At 36.6% G+C, this 26,340-nt stretch overlaps 3 protein-coding genes across 7 annotated transcripts in view; 2 read left to right on the top strand and 1 right to left on the bottom strand.

Moving 5' to 3' along the window:
• The window catches only part of LOC103043962 (unconventional myosin-XIX), a 31,624-nt gene extending 29,881 nt beyond the window's left edge, over nucleotides 1-1,743 (bottom strand). The window contains exon 1 of the mRNA XM_007255832.4: nucleotides 1,488-1,743. Coding sequence (XP_007255894.2) covers nucleotides 1,488-1,601 — 114 coding nt within the window. The 5' untranslated portion in view covers nucleotides 1,602-1,743. The remainder of the gene's footprint in view (nucleotides 1-1,487) is intronic.
• Nucleotides 1,744-1,817: 74 nt separating this feature from the next.
• pigw (phosphatidylinositol glycan anchor biosynthesis, class W) lies at nucleotides 1,818-5,648 on the top strand. Its single transcript, XM_007255831.4, has 2 exons — nucleotides 1,818-2,148; nucleotides 3,576-5,648. Exon 2 carries the CDS (start codon nucleotides 3,583-3,585, stop codon nucleotides 5,059-5,061), a length of 1,479 nt encoding a protein of 492 aa, XP_007255893.3. The 5' UTR covers nucleotides 1,818-2,148; nucleotides 3,576-3,582; the 3' UTR covers nucleotides 5,062-5,648.
• Nucleotides 5,649-7,470: 1,822 nt separating this feature from the next.
• Nucleotides 7,471-25,560, top strand: ggnbp2 (gametogenetin binding protein 2). 5 transcript variants are annotated; one of them, XM_015607490.3, is made up of 14 exons: nucleotides 7,471-7,577; nucleotides 10,083-10,213; nucleotides 11,947-12,027; nucleotides 12,954-13,207; nucleotides 14,208-14,306; nucleotides 17,241-17,354; nucleotides 18,642-18,851; nucleotides 19,933-20,107; nucleotides 20,359-20,550; nucleotides 21,535-21,685; nucleotides 21,771-21,893; nucleotides 22,156-22,313; nucleotides 23,063-23,341; nucleotides 24,683-25,560. In XM_015607490.3, exons 2-14 carry the CDS (start codon nucleotides 10,121-10,123, stop codon nucleotides 24,872-24,874), a joined length of 2,121 nt encoding a protein of 706 aa, XP_015462976.2. In that variant the 5' UTR covers nucleotides 7,471-7,577; nucleotides 10,083-10,120; the 3' UTR covers nucleotides 24,875-25,560. The 5 variants fall into 5 exon arrangements, with proteins under 5 accessions (XP_015462976.2, XP_015462975.2, XP_007255897.2 ...); XM_015607489.3 differs by having other exon boundaries at nucleotides 24,680-25,560; XM_007255835.4 differs by having other exon boundaries at nucleotides 23,060-23,341.
• The last annotated feature ends 780 nt before the right edge of the window (nucleotides 25,561-26,340 follow it).

The raw sequence follows: 26,340 nt of genomic DNA, 5'->3' as shown, positions 1-26,340 counted from the left end.
GTCATAAATACTGTAATAGTGTGAAATTACAATGATAAATTACAAATTACTGTCAAATTACAATTAAAAAATACCACATTACCTCCAAAATAACAATTATAAAAACTGGGAACTGTCACATTACATGTATAAAGACTGGAATACTAGCAAATTACAGCTATAAGCACTGGAAACTTGTCATATTAGAATTATATAAACACGAATACTCTAAAATAAAAATTCTATAGACTGGAATATTGTCAAACTATAGCAAAAAAGCTTGGAATACTCTAAAACTATAGCTATAAACACAGGAATAATGTCAGATTTGAATTATGAAAAACAGAACACTTTAAAATAACAAGTACAAAGACTAAAATAACAATTCTAAAGACTGGAATATAGTCAAACTACAGCTATAAAACTAAAATACTATCAATTTGAAGAAATAAAGAGTGAAATACTATCAAATTAAAGCTATAAATACTGCAATACTGTAAAACTAAAGCTATAAAGACTGGAATACTATCAAATCAGAGCTGCGAAGAATGAAATGCTACCAAATTACATCTATAATGACTGCAATATTGTAAAACTAAAGCTATAAAGACAGGAATACTATCAAATTAGAGCTATGAAGAATTAAATGCTATCAAATTACATCTATAATGACTGCAATACTGTACAACTAAAGCTATAAAGACTAGAATTCTATCAAATTACAATTATGGACAACAGAATACTCTAAAATAATTCTAAAGACTGGAATATTGTCAGTTACAGCTATAACGACTGAAATACTATCAAATTACATCTATAATAACTGCAATATTGTAAAACTAAAGCTATTAAGACTAAAATTCTATCAAATTACAATTATGGACAACAGAATACTCCAAATTAATTCTAAAGACTGGAATATTGTCAATTATAGCTATAAAGACAGAAATACTATTAAATTACAGTTATAATGACTACAATACTGTACAACTAAAGCTAAAAAGACAGCAATACTATTAAATTACAAATTTGGAAAATAGAATACTCTAAAATAACAATTCAAAAGACTGGAATACAATAAAACTACAGCTATACAGACTGAAATACAACCAAACTACAATTACAGTTTGAGACAAGAATACTAGTTAAATGTCTAATTGTAAGACCAGTAAGATAAATGTTAGACTAATAAAAAATGAAATACTGATAGAATACATTTATAGAGAGGAGAATATTGACAAAAAACATGAATACATAAAATTGAATAATGTAAAATTATAGCATACCAACTTTGTATGGTATAAAATGTGTATGACCAGTTTTCCACTTAACGTTACACCACGCAACAGTATAAGCTGGAGTGTGCCAGTATAGTGAGATATGGAATAAATAAAGTGCAAAACACAGTTTAAAACTGTTCCTAACAGCCCTGTACTATATTATATACTTGGTTTAAAGGTTAGTGACTAGTTATTTAGGTTAAGACATTGGAGTATAGCTAACGTTACCTTTCCGTGACGTTTTTCAAAACTCATGGATTTAGCGGCGGCGGTCCCGTCCACACTGTCCCCACAAACTCCGTTTTTACTCCGAAATAACAGCTTCTGTTTCACATTCGCCATGACCCCGAGAGTCACAGCTCCCCAGAGAACACGTAAAAAGTTGTGATTAATCCAGGGACCCCGCCATTATTGAGGAAACCCGGTGTATTTCTCTCTGTGTGAGTTATAAAATTCCTGAGTGAGGACTGGACTCGCTCCCTAACCGAATCACTAACCCACACCAGTCGCGCTGCGTCACCGAGGACACGCCCCCCGCGCTGACGCAGCACGCACGACACGCCCCCCGGAAGCATAGCAGGGCATCCACACACGGAAACGAAACGCTGTTAAATTAATTTAAACGCTGTTATTAGCTTTATTTTTTAGTTTTAACCGGGTCTGTGTGCAGAAATCGCCTAAATCTCTCATACTCGTACTCTTAATAGATTTCCCTTCACGTAGCTAGCCTGACCTAGCCACCAGATCAGCTACTAAGCTAGCACTGTTAGTTCAGCTCAGGTGTTCAGTTAGCAAAGCTAGCTAGGAGACTAATGCTAACTGGTAAAATGAAATAAATCTTTCCGAGAAAGTTACTCGCAAATCTTCCCCGCGCCTCAATAACGTGAAGGTAGGTAACATTTCTATTTTTCCTCATTTTGAGTTTTTAATGTCATGCTTTAAATCTTTATTAATCTTTATTAAAAGCTCTGTCCTGCTAATACAGCTTATGGTTCAGTCCCAAATGGAGCTTGTTCAATTTGAGTGCACTAAGCTAGTGAAGTTTTTTACACAGTTAATTATTGGACCCAACATGCTATTTTTTTTAAATTCGACTTAAAGATTGGGAAGATGCATTAAACTCAATTAAATAGATAGAAAAGCTCAGTTTTGCATCTGAAAATGTTTGTTTGTGAATGAAATATTTCGCGAGTAGAATATAAAAGTTTACAATATATTCTAAAGGTTTATTCGATGTATTGTTATAACAAATTATATCTTAATGTGTACAAGTGTAGTTAACATTCATAAGGGGAAAAAAAGGTGTGACGTCAATTATAACCAAAATCTGTTAGTTATATCACACTGGAAAAATAATTACACAAAGGTAACACATCCATAAAATGAGCATGAATGATTAATGTCCATAAATGTAGAATTTTTTGTTATTGATTGACAAATTTGCATATTGTGATGTGTCTGCGTACCAAACATCACCCACACCCATAGCACAGTTGAACCCGAGAGGGCGCTGCAGAGACAAAAATGATCGCAATAAATTAGTTATTAAAAGGTTAGGAAATGTTTATAAAAATTTGAAGCAAGACTGGAATGTTTCAGTACTTCTAAGGAACACATATCAGCTATTAATAAAAAATATGTGTTTTGGCTTTAGTGTAGAATATAATGTAGTCTATCACAATTATTTCTGAGACGAAAAAAAAATTTTGTGACAGGCCTACCAATAGCCTGCCAATCTGTCATCAAAACTAGATGTGATTGCTTAGAAGAATCTAAAGTATAAAACATATTCTGGTTTGTTTAACACTTTTTGTTTACTAAATAATACTGCATGTGTTCCTGTATAGCTTTAATATAGTCTTCAATATTACATTTACAATGTAAAAAAATCATAAAAAGAAAGAAAACACATTAAATGGCTGATTTACCACCCCACCTCATCCCTAAATCTCAAACTCATTCCAGCAGTTCCACTGCTTCACAGCTCAATGCTTTATACTCTGGCAATTGGTATGGTGCCAATAGGTTATGTTTATCTGATCTAGAGAGTCTTATTCTATTGGTAATATTTCTCTACACTGTAGAGCTACAAGGACTGAACAAGATATGTGTGCATTTGTACATATGTATCACTGAAGAACTTTTATTAAAGTAGCTGAATACATTTATTAGAGGGGCTGTCCCAAAACATGCAGAACACGTATAATAAAAACAGTCATTCAGATGTACACTGAATCATTTCCTGGGGTAATATCTTTACAATAAATGTATTTTAAATGATTTTTCATTATTTTTTATTTATCCTTCTTCTTTCAGATAGACCATGGATGAGGCTTTAGTGAAGGTTGCGTTTGTCAGCAACCTCAATGGCACGACTGTGGCCGAAGTGTCGCTGGGATCCTTCCTCGCCCCGCTCTGTATTCTAAGCAGAGGACTGTTCCTGATAGTGTTCCACCTCTGCCGGGGTGTTCTCCCATTCGCCAAGGGGGCCCACCTCGTCCTGGACTTCACCGCACTGATCATGCCCATGGTCCTCTCGTGTACTGTTCTCAGCGACATCCTCCATTGGGTCATTGTCGGTCTGGCTGTGGCTGACCTTTTTGTTCTGTACTTTCTGTATAGGAACAAAAAGGCTCACACTGGTGGATCCTTTGGTGGTTCACTCCACAGCTTTATGAACATCCATATGGAGACCAATCTGGTCCCCTTTGTGACTGCTTTCCGGGTGCTGGTGAATGTGAAGACGGCCATCAGCATCTTGGCGGTGGACTTCAGCGTCTTCCCCAGGCGTTATGCCAAGACTGAGACCTACGGGACTGGGGTCATGGACTTTGGTGTTGGAGCCTATGTGATGGCCAATGCTCTGGTTTGTCCAGAAGCAAGAGGGAAGAAGATTCAGGGCTCTAAGTTCAAGTATGTGGTTAAGCAGCTTCTCTCAGTGTGGCCCCTGGTGCTCCTCGGATTGGTGCGTCTAGCAAGTGTGAAGTCAACGGGCTATCACGAGCATGTGACGGAGTACGGGGTCCACTGGAACTTCTTCTTCACTCTAGCCATAGTAAGAGTGGTGGCGTCTGCTCTTCTCAGTGTATTTCCCATCAGCAGCTCCTGGCTCATAGCTTTGTTAATAAGTGGAGTCTACCAGTTCTTGCTGGAAACCACTGATTTGAAATCCTTCATCATACATAGCAGCGAGCGCACTACTTTTCTACAAGCCAACAGAGAGGGGATATTCTCAGTGGTGGGCTACGTTGCCATCTACATGGCCGGAGTTCAAGTAGGCCTCTATCTGATGCGGACAAGAACCTTGGTCAAAGACTGGATACTGGTGGTCAGAAACCTTCTGTTAGGAAGCTTTGGACTATGGCTGGTTTTATATGCATGCCAGACATACACTGAGCCAGTTTCACGTCGTATGGCCAATCTCTCATTCTGCATCTGGACCGTGGCTCAGTCCTTGTTTTTCCTCGCTTGCTTAAGCACAGCAGATGTCGTTTTGCTTTTTGCCAAAACAATGTCCAAATTCTCTCTAGTGTCGACCTCCTGGAATCCAGCCGGAAGTTCACAAACAGAAGGGAAATTAAGGAAGAAAATGGACGAGTTGTGTTTAATTCAGTCTGTGAACAGAAATCAGCTGTTGTTTTTCCTGCTGGCAAATCTAATGACTGGTTTAACCAACGTACTCGTGGACACTCTGAAAAGTAACGACTTCTTTTCCGTGTGTGTTTTGCAGTCGTACATGTTAATGAACAGTTTATGTATTTTTATTTTACATATCAACAACATTACAATTAAGTTTTGGTGATGATTATACATTTTTATTTATTTTATTTTGGATTGATGGGTTCTGTTTACAAGACTTCATGTCATCACTGTCAATTAAAAATCACTGTGTCTCCATTTTTGCTGTTTTTTTACATTTTAACATAATGTGAATTTGACAGGTGTCATTCACATTGTTTGAAAACAACATGATGAATGGTCTTATAGAAATGCTCTGAAATGTCTTGGAATAAGATATTTTTACATTGACTTCCAAGAAGTTTTTTCATTGACCATTTTGGAGATACAAATTTTGGGTGACAACAGTATTCATTGTTGAATAATTATTATCAAGCTGCTGCGCATTGATTAAGCTTGTGGTGCATCAATTTTAGGTGAATTTATAAAGCTTACTGCATGTGTGGCTGTTTTTATACCTGTATAAGAAAAGTTGGTGTTGGGATGTGAAAAAGTGACTTATGCAAACATGAATAAAATGCTAAACTCCCTTATTATCACCTTCCTGCTGAGAGCCTGTTTGATATGGATATACAAATTCCTAATTCTAAAAGAAAGCTGAGGCAGTGTGTAAAATGTAAATTATTGTAAATAAAAACAGAGTGCAACAAATTTCAAGTCTTATAATTTATTCACAACAGAACATATGACACATATCAAATGTGAAACCTTTTACCATTTCATAAAAAATGTCGTAAAACCTATTTAGAACGTAATGTCAGCAATGCATCTGCAACAAATTTGGAGGTGGCAATAAAAAGCTGTATAAGTAAGCTGTATAAAAAACAGCTGGATATACATATATTTATATATGTATAAACAATTCAGTAAAGCACAAAACATAACATACATAAACATATATGAAATGGGGGGGGGCACACATTGGGATACTCTATTTAACGTTACATTTAAGAATATAAAATCTAGCTAACATTGTAATTAATGATATAATATTGATCTATCTTATCTTTAACACTATTAAAACCAACTAAGACATGTTCCATGTATGAAGACAATTCAACATCAATATGATCAATCAAGTTTATCCAAAATATTTGAACAAACTCACAATGTCAAAACAGACGTAATAGGGTTTGTGGGTGTACATCACAGAACGAGCTATTTGAACTAAGATCTTTTTTGAATTTGGTTAAATAATGGTTTGTTGGGTAGCCTATGTAATATTTTAAATGTTATTTCTCTTACTTTATTAGTCAATAGAAATTTATGAGGTAAGATTCAAATCTTGCTCCAGTCTAAGTCTCTCATATATTGGTTCCAGTAAAATATAACATGAGGAACTGAGACAATATCTTTCTCAAACAAAGCTCTAATTGATTCATTATTTTTTAATATATTTTAATTTTGGAGGGAAGCATATCTTGTCATTTGGATTTATTGGGTCAACAACAGGTGTTGAAGTAGATGGTATTTTGGTTTCGCATCTGAACATCATTAATAATAAATCAATAATAAAATAATGATTTGTTTTTATATTGAATATTATATGTATTCCAAATAAAATATTGATGCAAAAATTGAGACTTTTTTATCATTATAAAGTAAACTGTCAAAATCAATATTTTGACAAACTAAGTCATTATTTCAAGATACTATCTCATTTTTTTGAGATACTAAGTCACTATTTTAAGATAGTAAGTCACTATTTTGAGATAGTAAGTCATTATTTTGAGATACTATCTCATTATTTTGAGATACTATCTCATTATTTTGAGATTCTAAGTCAATATTTTTGAGATATAATCTCATTATTTTAAAAAACTAAGTCATTATTTTGAAATAGCAAGTCAATATTTTGAGATATTATGTCAATATTTTGACATACTATCTCAATATTTTGAAATACTGAGTCATTACTTTAAAATACTATCTCAATACTTTGAGATAGCAAATGTATTTGCTTTTAGGAAAAAAAACTTTTCCTCCAGTGAAGCTCCCATACATAGCATACAGTCTGAGCCACAGCCACACTCTTCAACACACTAAAATAGAAGTCCAGTGTGTGTTATTAAATGAATCTCTTCTCTCTGAGGTTCGGAGACTTATTTTTATACTGTGTGATTCCTCTAAAAGCAACAATATTTCATGATTTGTGAATCCACGTCTGAAGTGGTCCTTAATGATAGTGTCCATTTTGCATCTTTGTCTCACTTGCTTCTGTCTCTGTACAGTCTACTAGTATATCAAAATAATGAGATAGTATCTCAAAATATCGAGATAGTATCTCAAAATAATGACTTACTTTTTGAAAATATTGAGATAGCAGTTTACATAATAATAATACAAATATTTGCTGGATTATTTTATTTTTTAGGTGACGGGAATGGGCTTCTCTCTCTCTCTCTCTCTCTCTCTCTCTCTCTCTCTCTCTCTCTCTCTCTCTCTCTCTCTATCTATCTATCTATCTCTCTGTTTCGCTTTTCTTACGTCTCTGAGTGCAAAGGTTACCAGCAGACTCGGTCGCCACCTTCGCCTCCGTGTCGCACTTGTTTATTATCGCAGAAACCGGCGGGTTTTGAGGTGGGTGAGCGCGATTACCGCCAGTGCCCTGCTTTTATAGGGCCTTATTATATTATATATTATTATATAATATTATATATTATTATATTATTATATTATACTATTAGCGTGGGTCTTATTAAATTGCAGGCTTTCATTATTTTATAATATTAACTTTCCCGGGGGGAAGCGGCTTCAGTGCTGTGGGTCTCAGAGCTGAAGACGTGTGAAGGTAATAGAGCGCTAGCTAGCGTTAGCTAACCTAGCTACCTTAACCTAGGTCACAGTCTGACTGTGATAGTGGCGTTTTAGCTACGATTTAACGGCGTTAAAGGTCTTGTTGATTGGTTTTGGGTTCTATTTGGATTGTTTTGGCATTATTGAAGAGCTCAGGTTGCGAATAGCTGCAGAAATTAGTGTTTTAAAGCTTTATTTCGTTCGCTGGGGCTAGTTTTAGCTTGCTGGCCAACTAGCTGGCTAACCTAACGCTATAAGTTAGCTGTCACTGTACGCTAGCTAAGCTAGCTTAGTTAACTCTAGCTTAAATGATTTTAAGCTCGCTTAAATGCAGCAACTAGCTAAAATATGCAGTTTTTATGTTTAAAAATATGCTGTACTTGCTGTTATTCACTGTTTATTTATTTAGACTAGTTTAACGGCGATAAGGCGTCTTATCGTGTTAGCTAGCGAGCTATCTGATCTTAGCCTAGCTCAGGTTTTCTGTTTCTGCTTCTTTAAAGAGTGTGCTTAACTATAACTGTTATTTTTGAGCTAAAATAGGTTATTTAATCATAATTTAAAGCTTGTCGTGTGTGAATATACTAAACTAGATACTAAATATGTTGCTAACGTGGATAAAAGTAGCGTAAATTCGTGAATATATGTATTTATCTAGCTTTGATAAGGTTGCTAAAGCTGGCTAACCTACGCTAAGCTAACTATCAGTGTTTCCCCAACCCTGTTTCTGGAGGCCCACTTTCCTGCACATTTTAGCACTTTTCCTGCTTTATTACACCCATTTAAAATGAGTAATAGACTGTTAATACACGTTAATAGCTAAATTGCTTGATTAGAGGCGTTGGAAGCAAGGAGACACAAAAAGTGGAGGGCAGTGGGCCTTTAGATAGACTCCAAGGATAGAGAAACATTAACGTTAGCTTAGTTGTTAGCTAAGCTAGCTACGTTAACTAACATAGAGGTGATTCTTTGCCTCAGTTTTTAATATATTGTTTTAGCTAGCTTAGCTAACTTAAATACATGCACACATTTACAGCTAGCCCAAATGCCCTTGCATATCATTCCCACCTATTAGACAATATGTGTGTATTAACTATAAGACAGTTTATAGAAAAATAATCTAGTTAGATATCTAAAAAAAAAAGTAGAACACTAAGCTGCAGCTGGGCGTCACCACTTAGCTAACCCAGCTAGCTAGCTTGCTAGATAGATAACCTATAGCTTAGCTAAGCTAGCTAACAGCTTTAAGTAGCTGCAGCTCTAAGCCTCTTTGGCCAGCTGGACTGTGTCTTCAGAAAGCTAATAATCCCCAACAGGCTATTTAACTAGCATCTTCTAGGCCTGTTTTAGCTGAGTGAAATGTAACTAGATGTTTTGTGGTGTTTTGAGGATTTGTAATGTCTAAGAAGACACTATAGCTAAACCTCAAGAGGTATCTAGCTAACCCTAGCATCTTCCAGACCTTTCCTGGGAAAGTCGAGCTTTTGATTCACTGTCTTTACCTTTCATAATGTGTGAGGGGCTCTATCACATAGAATATAATAGATTGGAATATCTTTGTCATTTTACAAAGTGTAACTAAATTGTCAAATGATGACAAATTGCACACTGCACTGTTCAAAATGAAAAATATTGCACAATTCAATGTTACATTACAAGTCCTGTGTTGTACTATTTAGTTCTCGTACTGCAGTGGGGTATAAACTTTAAGTCGATTTGTTAGATTTTTTTAAGTTCTGTACCGTCTACCTGAAGGTAACAGCTCAAAAAGATGGTGTCCAGGGTAGGATTTATTTTACACATGTAAATTACTTTTGGAGAAACATATTATATATAAATAGAAACTATACAACCATTTTATTTTAAGGTCAAAGTTGATAACAGATGCACATTAATTTCTTTTTGGTTGTTTGGTTTTGTGCATATTTACATTGTTTAGCTTGTAACAAGCGCTAATAGTGCTTATTTACTTGATAATGAACAAAATATTGGAACAGTGTTGGAAAGAAAGAATAGACCTTGCTTTCAATGGAAGACGTTTCCAATTTTATTCCAGTTAATTTTGGAGCAATGCTGCTGGTCCATTCAGCAAAAATTAACATGTCGTAAGGAACATCTGCCAGATGTCAACAGCAATCATTAGATGTTCTGCTATATTGAAAAGTTCTTCTTGTCTGCTGACTTTGAATGTTGTCTTTTGTGCTTTAGAATGCTTCCATGTCTCAGAAGACTTTATGAAGGATATTAGAGTGACTAGTTTTCACTAATTTAAAGCTTTCTTGTGCACAGGAGAAGATCTGCGACGATCCTGGCCTGCTGGAGAAGACATGGCGCGCCTGGTAGCTGTGTGCAGAGATGGCGAGGAGGACTACCTTTTTCTCGCCAGACAGATTCCCCTGTATATTGATGACACACTCACGGTGAGAGGGAGAGATGTGCTTAAAAATGTGAAGTAATTGGTGTTTAAAAAAAAAAAAAAAAAGTGTAAATGTCACAGTAGGGTACAAGTCAAGATGTTGACATTATCAAGCTTGGTTTGCATGCTGATGTGAGATGAATTTCTCTGTAATTCTGCAAAGATTGGTCTGCAAAGATTATTTTTCATCATGCTCTTGGTGGGCATTTGTTTTAGTAATGTTGTCCACTGTAGAACAAGAAGAATTCTTTCTTTTTTTGTTTTTGCGTTGAACAGAGCTCACCCAATGGTAATTTACTGTAGTGATGTGACCAATTGAATGAGCCATGGGTAAAAACCTGTGAATAAAACTCAGTTCTTCTAATGCCGAATTGAGAAAGAGACTCGTCATCTTGACTTCCTTACGCCAAATGGTTGAGACAAAGAGACCGTGCAGTTTCGCTAGCAAGGCTCACATTATTTTATTCAGATATGGTAAATTTACCTGCGACAGTGGCAGTATTGAAATGGTGTATTCTGAAAGCTACAATGATTTTAGTTTGAAAGCAATGTTTATAATATTGTGAAAGTAGGTTATTCACTTATCAGCTGCTTTTGAGTGGGCATGCTTACTTAAACATGCAGTTTAAGCTTCTCTTTTTGTTGTGGATTGACCCAGAATGGCAGCTACAAAGCAAAGTAGATTTGATAAAATATCAGAGTTTGCAGATTACAAAGAAAACTAGGCCTGCAACTAATGATTATTTTGGTAGTTGACTAATCTGTTGAATATTTTATCGATTCGTCAGTGATTATTTCTGTCATGTCCTCCATCTCTAAAAATGATAGAAACAGCAGAACATGAGAATTTAAATGCATTTAAAAGTATAGATGTTTAAACGTGTACAATACTGATGTTTAAACGTGTACAATACTGATATTTAGCGAGTAAATATGTAATCTGTTGAGTTTGGGCACTTTTGGAGACACAGTCTAAGTTGAGTGTAAACTGTGTGAGTGAGAAATTTACCCATCTCCCATTGCGCTTCTGTCCTCAGCACTTTGTTTAATGCAGGACTGTTATGAATTAACGATTAGTCGACAATTAAATTTGTAGTTGACAAATTTAAATAATCGACTTTGTCGATTATATTGACTAATCGTTGCAGCCCTAATGAAATGAAAGATGATGTCTGTCAGCCTACCTTTATTATTATTATTATTATTATTATTATTATTATTATTTTATTTATTTCTATTTTTTTTATTCTATTTTTTTATACAAGGTATATCTGTGGCTTCTCTCCTCTGTAATAGGTTGCTTTGAATAAGAATGTCAGCTAAATGCCGTAAATGTAAAATGTGAAAAAGTATATTTGGCTAGTGCATTCTTGCAAAACTGTTTTTTTCTTGCAAAAAAAGTGTTTTTTCATTCATTGCCTTTGGGCAACGTTATGCAGGTAGACCCTCCTGCATGTTTTGGGTGCCATATCTGATTTAAATGATCAGTTTATCAAAAGTCAAAATAGAAATTCATATTTGATATCCACAGGGATAATCTTAGCCTCCGAAAATTATAATTAATGCCATAGAGGTTTAATACCAGTACCTTTTTGATTTTTTAGGAATCAGTAAATGAGCAGGTGTCCCAATACTTTTGTCCCTAGTGTATATATTGCCGACACAGCTTGTGAATGTGTGCAGTCTAACAGTAATCTGTTTGCATGCTCCTCCTAACCTACTGTATTTCCTGTACAGATGGTGATGGAGTTTCCTGACAGTGTCCTGGACTTTGACAGTCATCAAATCAACAGTTCACAAATGAAGCAGTTTATTGAGGTAAGGTTCACTGTATCAGAATACTGCTTTGCTTCTCTTGGCAGTGCCAGGGTGCAGAGTGCTCTTGGGAGGGCATTGTTAACAGTATCTTGATGAGTCAACAGACTGTACCTTTTCTCTTTCGTTTTATAATAGACTATTTAGACTAAATTAGACACCTGTGGCCTCTAATAGTATGTAGTAGAGCTTATTTTGGAAATGCTGATCTAGGTAACTTTAGGCTTAGTTTTGTCCAAACTTGGATTTTTGTTATCTAAAAATAGTGAATCACTTTTGGCCAAAATATATCATGAGCGTAAGGCATGCTGCATGCCAGACCTTTACCAGGGCAGCTTAAGTTCATGTTTTCTGGCTTGTGTGATGAAACTTTACTGTTTTATTTCTCATGATGTTTGTGGATTCACATGTTAAAAAAAAGGTTTATCAGGAATATTATGTTTTTTTATTAGTGCTAGTCACTGAAAAACAACTTCCATGTGTCGAAGTGTAAAACAGCAATAACCTTTAAGAGCTTAGACCTATTTCTTAATTTTAATGCAAAAGTAAAAACTAAATCAGGAAAATCTTGCTATAACGTAAATGACACAATTTCCTAACTTATATTTTATCAGTAATAACTTAACTTTGGTAGTGTTTGATATGTTCAACTGGTTGGAACTGATCTGTAAAAGCTAAAATACACTTTTTAAAAAAGTATACTTTATTTTCAGCACTAACCACAGCTGTGATGCTTTCGTTCAGTAGCTATATGCACTTAGGGACTTCATGAGATAAAATAAGAGACAGTTCTTTAAGAAACTTTCCACAGCTTTGATACACATACTTCGCCATGTGCTCTTGTAGGTTAAAAGTCCTGCTCTTCAGTTCAACTGTGTCTGAAAGCTGATTCCACTAATGTTTTTTTTTTGTTGTTGTTGCCCTTGCAGCACCACAGCATGCTGAAGCAGCAGGACCTGAACATGGCGCTGATGGTGATGTCACGCGAGGTGTTCAGTGCTCTCTCACAGCTGGTGCCGTGTGTGGGCTGCAGACGCAGCGTGGAGCGTCTCTTCTCCCAGCTTACAGACTCGGGCTACTTTGCCCTGGAGCCTCTGACCGTGGGCTCAGCGGGAGTGCTGTCTGTCACCAGAGCCTGTCTGACGGACCCCCGCAAACTCTACGCACTCTTCTATGTCCATGGGTAAGAGCGTGGGATGGGTGCTTCATGGATATTTTAATTTTTCCAGCTCATGGGAAAACTGTGGAGGCCGTTTTTAAGTATTTTTCTTGCACTATGTTGCTGAAAAATTCCTACATACTGCTTAACTTACAAAGATTAATTTATTTCCTAGTTTTAACAAGTATAAGTTTAAGTGTAGTATCTAAAATAAAAATATAAATTATTTTATTTTATGTAAAGGTTTGCTATGCTACAAAACTGGGGTATTTTCTATTTGTTGGCTGAATAAAAAGAGCAACACTTGTAAAAATATTGCTAAATGTAGCAATAACAAACAAAAACTGTTTTTTTTTTAACTGTGTGGTACTGTTAATGACTGCTTGTTGTGGTTGTTTAATGTGGCTGATGTCAATGTGGTTATTAAAGAAGGAAACATAGCAGAAAATATGCAGGACGATGCAGCTCTAAGACTAGTGTTGGGTCTGAGGAAACTAGCTAAGAGCAGACAAAACACTGAACATACAATACATGACCTCTAGTGAACAACAGAGGTAGGAAAAAACAACCTCATAGATGGAGGAAAAAGAAACCATGGGAAGAACCAAGGCTTATATATATATATATATAGACAGACAGACAGACAGACAGACAGACTTTGGCTAATGACTCAGATCTGAATATAACAGCCAAACTAAAGGGAACTAGCCAGAAGGTAACATAGACATGGAGGCACCATAAAGCACTGGCATCCACCCACTCCACCATCCACAAACCTAAGTGATCGCATGCAGTGGGCAGGAAAATAGCACCAGCATCTCAGTTTACCCACAATTCCCTATATCCCTTATGTATTCATTAAGAAAGTATACAAATAACTGTAGGCAAATACCATAATATCTGTTATTTGAGAGGTACAAACTTAAGTACTTATGGATACAACATACTGTAGTGTTGTAACTAACTCTGTTAGTGGCCTGACATCACTAATGACTTTAATTGTTCCTTTTTTCCTCTTTCACAGGACGAAGCTAAATGACATAATTGACTCTATTCCAAAAAGCAAAAAGAACAAACGCTGTCAGCTGCATTCTTTAGACACGCACAAGCCCAAGCCCTTGGGGTAAGTTCAAGAGCACAATATTTTCTTACACTAAGTTTTGCACATTTATACATAGTCAGCTCTGTTGATGTTTGAGTTCTGAGCATCTGATGTGGATGAGTGTGTGAGAGAGACTAGAGTGGAGAGAGCAGTAAAAGTTCTAGTGCTTGAGAAAGAGAAAACTGCAGCATCAGGAAAGGAGGAGGTCAGGGTTTAGCGTCCTTTTCTAATTTGGCTGTTTCAGATCCCCCCACAGGAAGAAAACACAGCATCTGTGTCTTAGCAGCAAGGTGCAGCAGTTACTAGGTGACAACAAGAAACAGTGTTTGCGAATAAGAGTAAGATTTTTAAAATTTCAGGACTGAACTTGTTAGATAAAATGCTGGCAATGTTTCCTTCTCAGACAGGTGACTATGAATGGCTGAGTGGGTTTTTCTGATATTTACTCAGGGTGACAGTATTCAAATACTGAGCTCACTGTTCAGGTATTCATTAGAATGCATCACAAGGTTGGGGAGGAATTTCACAGGCAAACAAATCAATGAAACAATGGTCCATATTAACAGGGGAAATATGTGACTGCTCTCATTTACACTTCTTCAGCACATCCCAAAGATTCTCAATGGGGTTACGGTCTGGACTCTGTGGTGAACAATCCATGTGTGAAAATGATGATCTCATGCTCCCTGAATCACTTCTTCACAATTCCAGCCTCGTGAATCCTGACATTGTCATCTTTGAATATGGCCGTGTTAGTAGAGAAAAAATCCATTGATGGAATAATCTGGTCTATATTCAGTATATTCAGGTAGTCAGCTGACCTCATTCTTTCAGCATGTACTATTGCTGAACCTAGACCTGCAGACCAACTGCAGCATCAATCCCCACATCATGGAGTTTTTTTTGTTGGGCCAGGCTGTGTATTTTATGACCATTAAAGGATTGTATTTTCTGTAGAAAAATGATCAGTATATATTATCAGATATTACGGAAACATGCTTAGTTTTAACCCCTGACAGAGCATGTCCTTTATTGTGATGTCATTGTTATTGGCAGTGTATTGTGATATCGTATCGTGGTCATGCCCTGGGACTCTCTTGCACAGTGATGCAGATATCTTAAAAAGGCGGGACTTGGAGAGGAGTGGGATTACAAGCTAGAGAGCTTTTAGATTCCAATGAGTGTCAACAGTGGAGAAGGCGCTACCCACTGTGTAATATGTAATGTAATAGCAGGGAGAAAACTCTCCATTTCATTATCAGTTGAGGTGGAGTTTCAGATGCAGCAGAACTGGATGTTCAACTTTTTGGAGGGGTGTGGTGACCTTTCCAGGGTTGGAACAGCCAAAAACTGGTTTATAGGCATCTCAAATATCTTTGGATAAATCACGTTTTAGCAAAATGAGTCCAGGAGTAGTCTGAATAAACCAAAGTTTAAGGTATTAATATAAGTTTTACCTGCTTTTGTTGTAGTAACTGTCTCTACTGTCCGCAAAGGTTTTTACTAGATATTTGAACATTACTGACATGATTTAGATTTTGCACCATCAGATACTTTTAGGAGAAAACATTTCCACTGCTTCACAGCTCAATGCTGGGGTCATCTTATACCCATATCATTCCTGGCATTAGGCATGGTGTCATAAGGTTCAACATGGATTTATATATATTTTTCAGTACTTCTTTACAGGGACTACACAAGCTGTATGGCTGTATATGCACATCTGTATCAGCAAGGGGTGCAACTTGGGGTGTTTTTACACCAACACTATTTGGTTCAGTTAAAATGGACTGATTAATTTGCACGGTTCGTTTAAACTGGTTTGTATACAGTAATCACACTCAAGTGCGGACTAAAACAACCACGCCAAGACCTTTTGAGATCAACTCTAAAGCGGTTCTTTGTGTTGAGAACGTGATCCAACCTCAATCTGACTATCAAATATACTCCTCAGGTTTGAGCTGCACGGCTGTTCAGGTGCAGTTTAACCTGATTAATAAAATAAAAAGATAAATAGATAATTACTGCAACTTTGAAAAAACTTCTCTGTCTGCTGCTGCTCTGTGCTAAGCTGGTTACTGCTTTAACTCTAACTCATACTCTCACAACTCCACTTGAAAACACTGTTTGCAAGCAAAGCAACAATTTTTAAGCATTTAGTGTTAAAGCAACTTCACACAGATATAGCAGGGTTTGTACGGTCATGGAAAAACCTGGAAAAGTAATGTAATTCGAAATGAGCAATTTCCAGGCCTGAATAAGTTTAGAAAAAATAAAAATACCTAGGAAGTTTTAAAAAAGTTTAGTTGGTTTACAAATCTTTGTGCATCAGTTTATCGACAAAGAAAATCTATTTTAAGCTAACAAATATGTCAGCTCAAATTTATTACCGTAGTTTAGGCTTACACAACATTTTATTATTAAACATTTATGTCTCATTATTTTCATCAGATTTATTTTAGACTTGGCAATTTTGATTAGTTTTGGTTGATTTTTGGTTTTATTGTCTATGACTGCACTGATGTTTTAAAAATCGTATAGTTCTGAAAATTTGCCATGAAGGCATGGAAAAGTCATAAAGAAAAATGGAATTTTATTGGTTAAAAAGTGTATGAACCCTACAGAACTTTCTAGCAATATTTACCTTCTTGCTCCAGCACCAGAAAGCTCTAAAAAATCAGAGGAGACCATGTGTTTGTGTGGTATCTGGGGTGCGTTTCGAAGTGTTTAGGTTTTTTGTGTGTGTGAAAACAAACCAAACCACAGGGGAAAACCATCCATTTAAAAATAGTTCAACTGATACAGAGCAGAGAAATGAACTACAGGTGTGAAAACACCCTTAATGTAGTGTTTACTCTCTGCTGTTACACCATGTCCTCTCTGCCTGTTCAGTTTGTGTTGTGTCTGCTTGCTGATTGGTTGTTGTTGTAACTGTGGAGACTGGCTGTGTTTCAGGGGGAGCTGGATGGACGTGTGGGAGCTGATGTCTCAGGAGTGCCGGGACGAGGTGGTTCTTATCGACAGCGCCTGTCTGCTCGAGACTCTGGAGACATACTTGCGGAAACACAGGTAGATGTACTGCTCATAAACACCATCTGCTTAAAACTAGCATCCGTAATTGTGAAGTCCTTTTAGTGATACACAGGATCCTTGATATGAAATCCAGTGGTGATATTTAATTAGGCCTTACGAATTAACTAATTACTTTGTGTTCAGGTTAATCATGTAGTTTCATGGGAAAATAAATCCTCTAGTCTTCATAAAGGAAGAGCCTCACAACGTAGCATTTGTTCGCCCTTATCACAGCATGCTGTAAAGTGCAAATCAGCATGTAAATGAAATCTTTTTGCTTTATTTGCTCGCTGAGCTTGACCATGTCGTGTGTTCTTGATGAAAGTTTTGTGTAAGGGTTGGGCAGCACGGCCCTAAATAATCACCACAATATTTCAGGCTATTTTTATATGGTATAATTGGTGATGTGACAAAACACTACATTTATTATTATTTTTATCCCCAGAGCATACTACTGTAACACATAATATTTTGTCTGTTTTGTAACAGTAACTTACCAAGAGTTACATTTTGTATACATTTATAAGACTGTAACAAAAATCATGTAATGTCACAAAGAACTACCACAACACATGGAGTTTTTGCAAAGATTCACAATAAATAGAAAGACTAACGCAAAACGGACTTCATTCTAGACAGAATACCACTATCACAAAATGGAATTTTAAAGATTATGACTGTATTTTTACTCTGACTGTATTATGACTTTATTTTTACTAAACGGAGCAGTAGGTGTGTAATATTTTTATTTATATATGTATTTATTTATTATTATTTTATTTTGTTTTATTTCTTTTTTTGAGTCAAGCAAATGTGAAATTAATGTAACAGAATTTTAATTCTTATAGTGCAAAACAATACGGTAGTAGTAGTATTGTTCTACAGACTGAATGAATGGTTTTAAATGAATGGCTTTTATGTAAATTTGTTCTAAACTAAGCAGTTTTTTTGGGTCCAAATTAAGGCTAATTTTCTAGTATGTTTCAGTTAAAACTAGGCAATATTTTGTTATTGTATTGTGAGACCGTTTAAAGAGTATCAGAGATCATAAGTGCTTAAAGAACACTGAATTTTTTACATGTGTGATAAAATGTCAGTGTATACATGGTATATTGCAAAAAAATAGTATTAAAAATCTCTACTGTGCATGTAAAAAATAATAAAATACAGTAAATAATGTGCATCAGGAAAATGCCTTGATTATAATATTTTTTAATGCATCGTACAGCACAATCAGCACATTTCCTCCTCTAACTGCTTTATCTCCTGTGCTGTGTTCACCAGGTTCTGCACAGACTGCAAGAACAAGGTTCTGAGGGCCTACAACATTCTGGTTGGTGAGCTGGACTGCAGTAAGGAGAAGGGCTACTGTGCAGCTCTGTATGAAGGCCTGCGCTGCTGCCCGCACGAGCGCCACATCCATGTCTGCTGCGAGACAGACTTCATCGCTCACCTGCTGGGCCGGGCAGAGCCGGAGTTTGCTGGTGGCTATGAGTGAGTTGCATTTTTACACAGGACACATTCGTGGATACTGTAGTTATTAATACTAGTAATTCAGTTCAAAATGACACGTCTCTCCAAACCATCACTGATTGTGGAAACTTCACACTAGACCTCAAGCAGTTTGGACTGTGTGTCTCTCCACTCTTCCTCCAGACTCTGCTCCCTTGATTTACAGATAAAATGTAAAATTTACTGATGATCAGTGATGGTTTGGAGAGACATGTCATCTGCTGGTGTTGATCCACTGTGTTTTATTATCAAATCTAAAGTCAGTGCAGTTTTGTTTTCCCACAAAATCTTACAGAACTTCATGCTTCCCTCTGCTGACAACTTTTATAAAGATACAGATTTCATTTTCCAGCAGGACTTGGCACACTGCCCACACTGCAGAAAGTACCAATTGGTCTTATATAATATTCTAATTATACAGATTTTTTGGTTTTCATTGTCTGTAAACCATAATCAACAATAAAATAAATAAAGGCTAAAAAAATCTGTCTGTGTAATACATCTGTATAATGAGTTTAAAATTTTGAACTTAATTACTGAAATAAAGTAACTTTCATTGATATTCAAAATGTTTGCGATGCACTAGTATGTTGCAGTATTCTTGTAGATGACCAGAAGCAGTGCAAATAATTACCCTACGGAAAATATGATTTTGGAAATTATGACTTTGAATGATGTATGGTTTGCGCAAAGTTGCAAAACATTTAAGGAGCTAGCTAAGAAGAATACACTACGGCAAGTGAATATAAAATTGTTGATATTATGGCTTTCAATGATTTAAAAATAACTAAAATCAGTTACAAGTAGAACTAAAATAGTTAAGTAGAACTACAAGTACAACTTGTAGTCAAGTTTGTACCTTTTACCAGGTCACTGCTTTATAAGAACACTTTTTTTAGCACACACAGTAATAAATGATCTCAGATCTTGTGGCAGCTTTATATCATGGTTTGTGTATCATAACTTCACTTTAAAACAACCATTTGGCGTAGTATAGATTTTTAACTGAGATGGACTGTCTTTACTGTACTCCAGACTGAATGAATGGTTTGGTTGATTGCAGGCGCAGGGAAAGACATGCCAAGACTATAGATATAGCACAGGAGGAGGTGCTGACCTGTCTGGGGATCCACCTGTACGAGCGGCTTCACAGAATCTGGCAGAAGCTGCGGGCTGAGGAGCAGACCTGGCAGATTCTGTTCTACCTTGGCATCGATGCATTACGCAAAAGCTTTGAGGTATTTACAGCACAGATTCTCAATATATCTTATTCCTTTTCCCCTCTATTGTATATCATTGTCTCAGTTTTAATGCCCTTAAATCTGCCAGTGGTTCTTTACATTTTATTCAAATATATTTAAAGGTGAATTGGCCATTAGAAATGCTTTAAAATAACTTTGAATAGAATATTTTTAGTCTGACTTCCATGTTCAGTTAGAGGTCTTCTCCAGTGCTCATATCTCATATCTCTGTGTGTATGTCTGTGTAGATGGCCGTGGAGAAGGTGCAGGGAATCAGCCGGCTGGAGCAGCTCTGTGAGGAACTGTCGGAAGAGGAGCGTGCAAAAGAGCTGAAGCAGGAGAAGAAGAGACAGAAACGCAAGAACCGACGCAAAAACAAGTGTGGTTTCGACATGTCTGAACAAGAAGCTGAGGGAGACAAAGAGAAGAGCCTGGATGAGGTATGTCCCTTTATTTTGTCTTTTAATATGGATTCTATCTGTCTAATCTAAGCCTCATGAACTGTTGAGTATTTTCTAATACTGTATGATCACATAAAACAGCGTATTAAATATATGAAATAAATGATTCATGGATCATTAATTAATTATGCTCAATTCCATTGCTAAAAAATATTTGTATATTTAAAATGTTAACATTCATGCATTGTAATATCATGCTTTATTTAATGTTTTTTTTTTAAAGATATATTTGTAATTTAATTAGTATTTTTAATTTAATGTATTAGCAGCAGAAAACGAAGAAAATGCAACATATGCACTTAGCTATCTCACAGTAATAAGATACATATTTAAAGCTTTATGTAAACGTTTTGGTGCCTCTGATCAAATTACACTTTTTTTTTTTATTGAAGTGTAAATATGGGAACAAATAAGGAACAATTAAGAGATCATGTTAAAATGATCAGTTTCTGTGATTTTACTATTTATAGATTTATGTTTGAGTAAAATGTACATTGTTGTTTTATTATTTAAACTACGGACAACATTCTAGTTAAAAATATTTTCATTTAGAGTATTTATTTACAGAAATTGAGAAATGGCTAAAATAACGAAAGATGCCGTACTTTCAGTCCTTAGGTACTACAAATAAACAAGTTCTTATTTATTTACAATCAACAATACTAATGTTTTAACTGGAATATTGGTGGAATATCCCTGATTTTGATTCACTGATTTTAAGCGTCTTGGCATGCTGCTCTCCACCAGTCTTACACACTGCTTTTGGGTGACCTGTTATGTCTGGCACAAACATTTAAGCAGTTCTGCTTTGTTTGATGGCTTGTGTTCATCATTTTTTCACACATCACATTTTAATTCCAATTTATTTTTGGTAAAAGAATCAAAAGTTTAAACTTGTGCAAAAGTGTGTTTCTGTAGAGCATTTAAACTTATTTCCATGGTCTGTCTTAATGCTCTCTCTAGGGTTCAACGGAGTCTGTGAATGGAGGCTGTAAGTCGTGTCACAGTGGGGAAGAGTCTGGATGCAGTGTGGAGGCGATCGCCCCTCTCGAGAACTCATCCTGTAGCTGCCCCGCCTCCTCTTCCATTCTGGGCTCACCTAAAACCAAAAAAGGTAAGAAGCACTATCGTCAGCTTTTCGCTACTTTTGTACAATGGCTGCAATACGTATGTCTGTCTGTATGTGTGTGTATGTGTAGGGCTGTCTCACAGCAACGGCAGCGACTGTGGCTACTCCTCCAGTATGGAGGGCAGTGAGACGGGCTCCAGAGAAGGTTCAGACGTGGCGTGCACTGAGGGCATGTGTAACCATGATGAATCGGGTATGTTTTTTTTTTTGTTTTGTTTTTTTTTTACTGCTGCATTATGCTGTGAATTTTACTTCTTAACAAATAAAATGTTTAATCACTTTTTTTACACCATGAACAAGCTCAAAGTAGCTCCGTACTTAGTTCCTTTAGCTCTTTAGGACTGTCTCTCTGATCTCGCGTTTCTAACACATTAAAGCTTGCATAAAGCGTATTTAGTTTATTTTGTTGGCTAGATAAAGGTCTGAAGTTCCTCTCCATTATTGTGTCCCTGCAGGTGAGTTCTTATGCAGTCACAACTGCTCTGAAGAGAAAGAGGAGGACTGTGTGGACAGCTGTGTGGAGTGCTGGGCCAACTCTGAGATGCACACTGACGGCATTAAGAACAAGAAGAAGAAAAGAAAGAGCAAGGGCTCGCTGTGTGGGCACGAACATGTAAGTGACAGTTGAAGATCTGGAGATCACTAGTTTGAATCCCGGTCATGCAGCTTGCCTCAGCTGCCAGAGCCCTGAGAGAGCACAATTGGCCTTGCTCTCTGGGTGGGTAGATGGCACTCCTTCCCCTCATCACTCCAAATGGGGTGTTGCTCAGAAAACGACATGTGTGAGCTGATGTATTGGAACAGCGTTGCTGCGCTTTTCTCAGAGTGAGCTGAGATGCTACTCTGCAATGCTGAAAAAGAGGCAGAGTCTGACTTCACGTGTATCAAGGAGGCATGTGATAGTATTCCCCTCTTCTGGTGTTAAGGGCATTTCTAGTAATTGGGGGAGTCGTAATGAGTGGGTTGGGTAATTGGCCATGTGAATTGGGGATAAAATGGGATAAAATTTAGAAATAAAAAGTTTTAAGTGTCCTTGAAGCACTTTACTCCCAGTGTGTTGGCTGTGTTGGAGAAAAAAGGGGGCGTAAGTGCCTATGATGTTGTAACATTTAAACAATTACATTACATTTAATTACAGTTACATTTAAACAATGTTTAATTTCTGACCTAGGCAGCTCAAAAAACTGACAGTTGTATTATTTCATGGTTTGTGGTTTGTGAGTATCTCCAGATTCTCAAGTGTGTCTGCAAAAATACGCTCCCTTTTAAGGATAATGCTAATATGCAGAATCTGGAATTAGTTATTTTAGGTTACTACATTTCATGTTTGTTCTAAATCTGTGTGCCTCTCTGCTCCAGCAGGGTTTAAAGTCAGAGAGCTGCACGTCAGAAAGCAGTCGGAGAGGCTCCCCTTGCATGAACAGCACCCGTGACTCCACTGCCTCGTCCACACACAGCTGTCGGAGGGAAGAAACATCACGCTCAAAGACCTGCTGTGGATCATTCACCAGCAAATCCCCGCAGCTGCCCCGAGCCGATCAGCAGCGGAAGGGCAGCGGGGGTCTTGTCCTCGGCCAGCCGCCTCCAGCGGACACCTGCACGCAGGCAGAGGGCACCACCAAGAGCCTCATGGAGCTGCTGGTAAGTGAGCTGACATTGGGTTAGAGTTCCGGATGGCTACGTAATTTCTGATTCAGTTACAGTAATTAAAGCTAAGTTTAGCAGTAAAACGAGTAAAAAAAAGAAAGAAAAGACCTCGTTTTTGTGATCTAAAAATAGTAAATAGTAGGGCTGCACAATGATATTGGAATTACATTGGTATCGGCCTAAATTTTTAACCGATACTTACTAATGTATTTATTGTATGATGGAAAAGTATTGCTGACCTCGCTACTTCAATTATTCGACACTGGCCACGCTACTTTTAAAATCTGTGGATTTAAGCTTTTTTTATTTTATTTTTTTTATTTATTTATATTGGTTTTAAAGTTGAGTACCATGGTGTGAGATAGAAATGTGTAGAAATTTTGCTTATTTATTAGTTCATACAAGAACTAATGCAGCATTAAAACACACACTGTGGTTTTCTATGGTCTCAGCACAGTACCAACACACTAAGAGTCTCTTAAAGGGACAGTGTACACATTTCTGAATATTGGCTGTTACATATTTCCCCCATTCCATTTTGCATGTGATCAATACCAAATACTTGCTGAGATCCTTGTACTTAGCAAATTAAATTCTAATTCAGAAATACATACTGCCAAGCTGAGATGTTTACAAAAAGGTAAAATCGTCTATCTAATTTATCATGCATTCTTTATTCCAGCGCCCCACATTGTCTTCATCTCTCCTCAAGTTTATACTAGTATTTAAATAACACCACTAATGTACATATAATTACATTTTACATTTCTTACATTCATTGGTTCATTTGCATTTAAACCACAATAAAAACTTGCCTCTTGTGAAGATTAAGTGCAATTAATCACAGTTAATCACAGAATATTGACATGAATAATCTGATTTTATTTTATTTTCTTTATCGATTGACACCACTAGTATATTGGTATTGGCATTGGCAGATATGTGCACCTGTGATATTGTAAATCTTTATATGCACAGAATTCCTGCATTGGTTAATCCCTATTAAATAAATCTCTTGCTGAACGAGTCATTTTCCTCAAAGCACTGAAACACTGATTGGCTGAGCCACATTGACAGAGGGCTTCACTGAAATGTGGACAAAATGAGTGCAGGATATACAGTGAATACTAAGTTCATATTTGTATACATATTTAAAATTTAAGGATGAATATACTTTATTGCACACAGCCTCTTGTTAGCGTACTGATTACTGATGCACTCATATTACGAATAAAATTCAGTCATTCAGTATAATTAAATTGCAGCAGAAATATCAACTTTTTTTTTTTTTTTTACTTTTCTTTTCTAATGAGGACATGATTTATGTTTAAGCAGGATGAGGCAGAAGCGTCATCAGATGAAGAGAACTGCCTGACGCAGGACGAGATCCAGTCGTTTGTGGAGGAGAACAAGTCTTTCTACAGCCAGCGGGACCAGTACCGGCAGCACCTGAAGGACCGCTTCACCAAATACTGCCACTCGAACGTGTGTGGAGGAGAGTGGCTGCCTACTACCAGTGTCAAATAATCGACACACCCTCTCTCAAACACACAATTTCTACGGATGGGAAAAACACTCACGATTACCACTGCTGAGCCGCTTTTTTCAAGAAAGAGAAAAAGAAGAAATGAAATGCAAAAAGAGAATGAAATCTGAGCTCTGTCTTGTTCAATGGAAAGGTTTTGTTTTTGTTTGTTGGGAAAGGTTTAAATGTTCAAGGTCTACCTTCCTTCCACACATCTGTCCTCTCAATCCCTACATCCCTCTTCCCACTCAGTCTCTTCCTTCTCACCCCCTCTCTCATCACTCACTCATCCACCCTCCCTCCCTCCCTCACTCACTGAACCTGGTGGTTTATTTCTGTTTGATTTCTGTTTCTGGATTTATTGATTTAAGAAGTGGGTAATTAGGAGCGCAGTGAAATTGATGATCAAGCTTTGCGTGCTCTGACTGTAGGGTTAGGTAATGGTAGTCTTCTTCTTGTCTTATCGTTTCTATAACATTTCTCTTTGTTTTCCCAGTTCGTCTCACTGACTGTGACGCTTTTTAGTGGCAAAAAAAAAATCAATTGTACCAATAAATGTGTACAGAAATAATATCTGAATATAAAGATTTTACAGAAAGAAAAAAACATCCATTTATAAGGAGGTCTGGGTGTAATGTTGAGCGAAATGTGCAAAATTTACATAATAAAGAATATTTATTAATATGCATCAGAGGACTGTTTTTTCTTCTGTATTCTCATCTAGTTTTTTTTTTTTTCCAGAGTTAGTTTCCCCACACATGGATAAAGTCTACCACTGGATTATACAACGTTTAGGCCTTATCCAAATCTTGGAAGTGGTCTTTTTTCCACAAGTAATCGCAGCATGAGTAAAGTGGTTGTAAGTGTTTAAGACACTGGAGAGTTGTATGCAGAATTGGGACACTTCCCTTTTATCTCTAAACCTGTTACTGGAACTCACTCCTGTTACTGGAACTCGTAAGTCTTTTATTTTATAAGCAAAAACATGAAAAATAGCTGGCGGCTATAAAAATGGCAGCTATGCTAATAGCATGAGGACACCGAGCACATTCTAATGATATTCCCAAAATTTACACTTTATAAAATAAATAACATCTAAGAATTAATTTAGGTAACAGAACAGAGTGTTGATTTACCTCATCAGTCATAGTTACAATAAGATCAAAAGTACAGAAAAACAAATGAGTGAACTTAATTTTGGTCTTTCATGATCTTCCGAAGAAACAGCTGATGCAATTTCTGGTTGTAGGTGTTTCAGATGGGTAATGTGTTACAGTAAGAGGACTGGGTGAAACACAGGGACACAACTAAAATGTGTATTTTAAATTAAACGTTATGGATTTATAATGACAAAAATAGTTTTAAAGCATAAATGGAATTTAGAGTCACACAACAATGCAAAAAAAAAAGGATTTTAATAATTATATTTCATGGTAAAGTTTAAAGTTAGAGAGTGGGGACAGCTAAC

Source organism: Astyanax mexicanus, chromosome 1 (assembly GCF_023375975.1).
Source record: "Astyanax mexicanus isolate ESR-SI-001 chromosome 1, AstMex3_surface, whole genome shotgun sequence".
In the NCBI taxonomy this organism is placed as follows: Eukaryota; Metazoa; Chordata; class Actinopteri; order Characiformes; family Acestrorhamphidae; genus Astyanax; species Astyanax mexicanus.
This window is presented reverse-complemented; position numbering and strand designations above follow the sequence as displayed.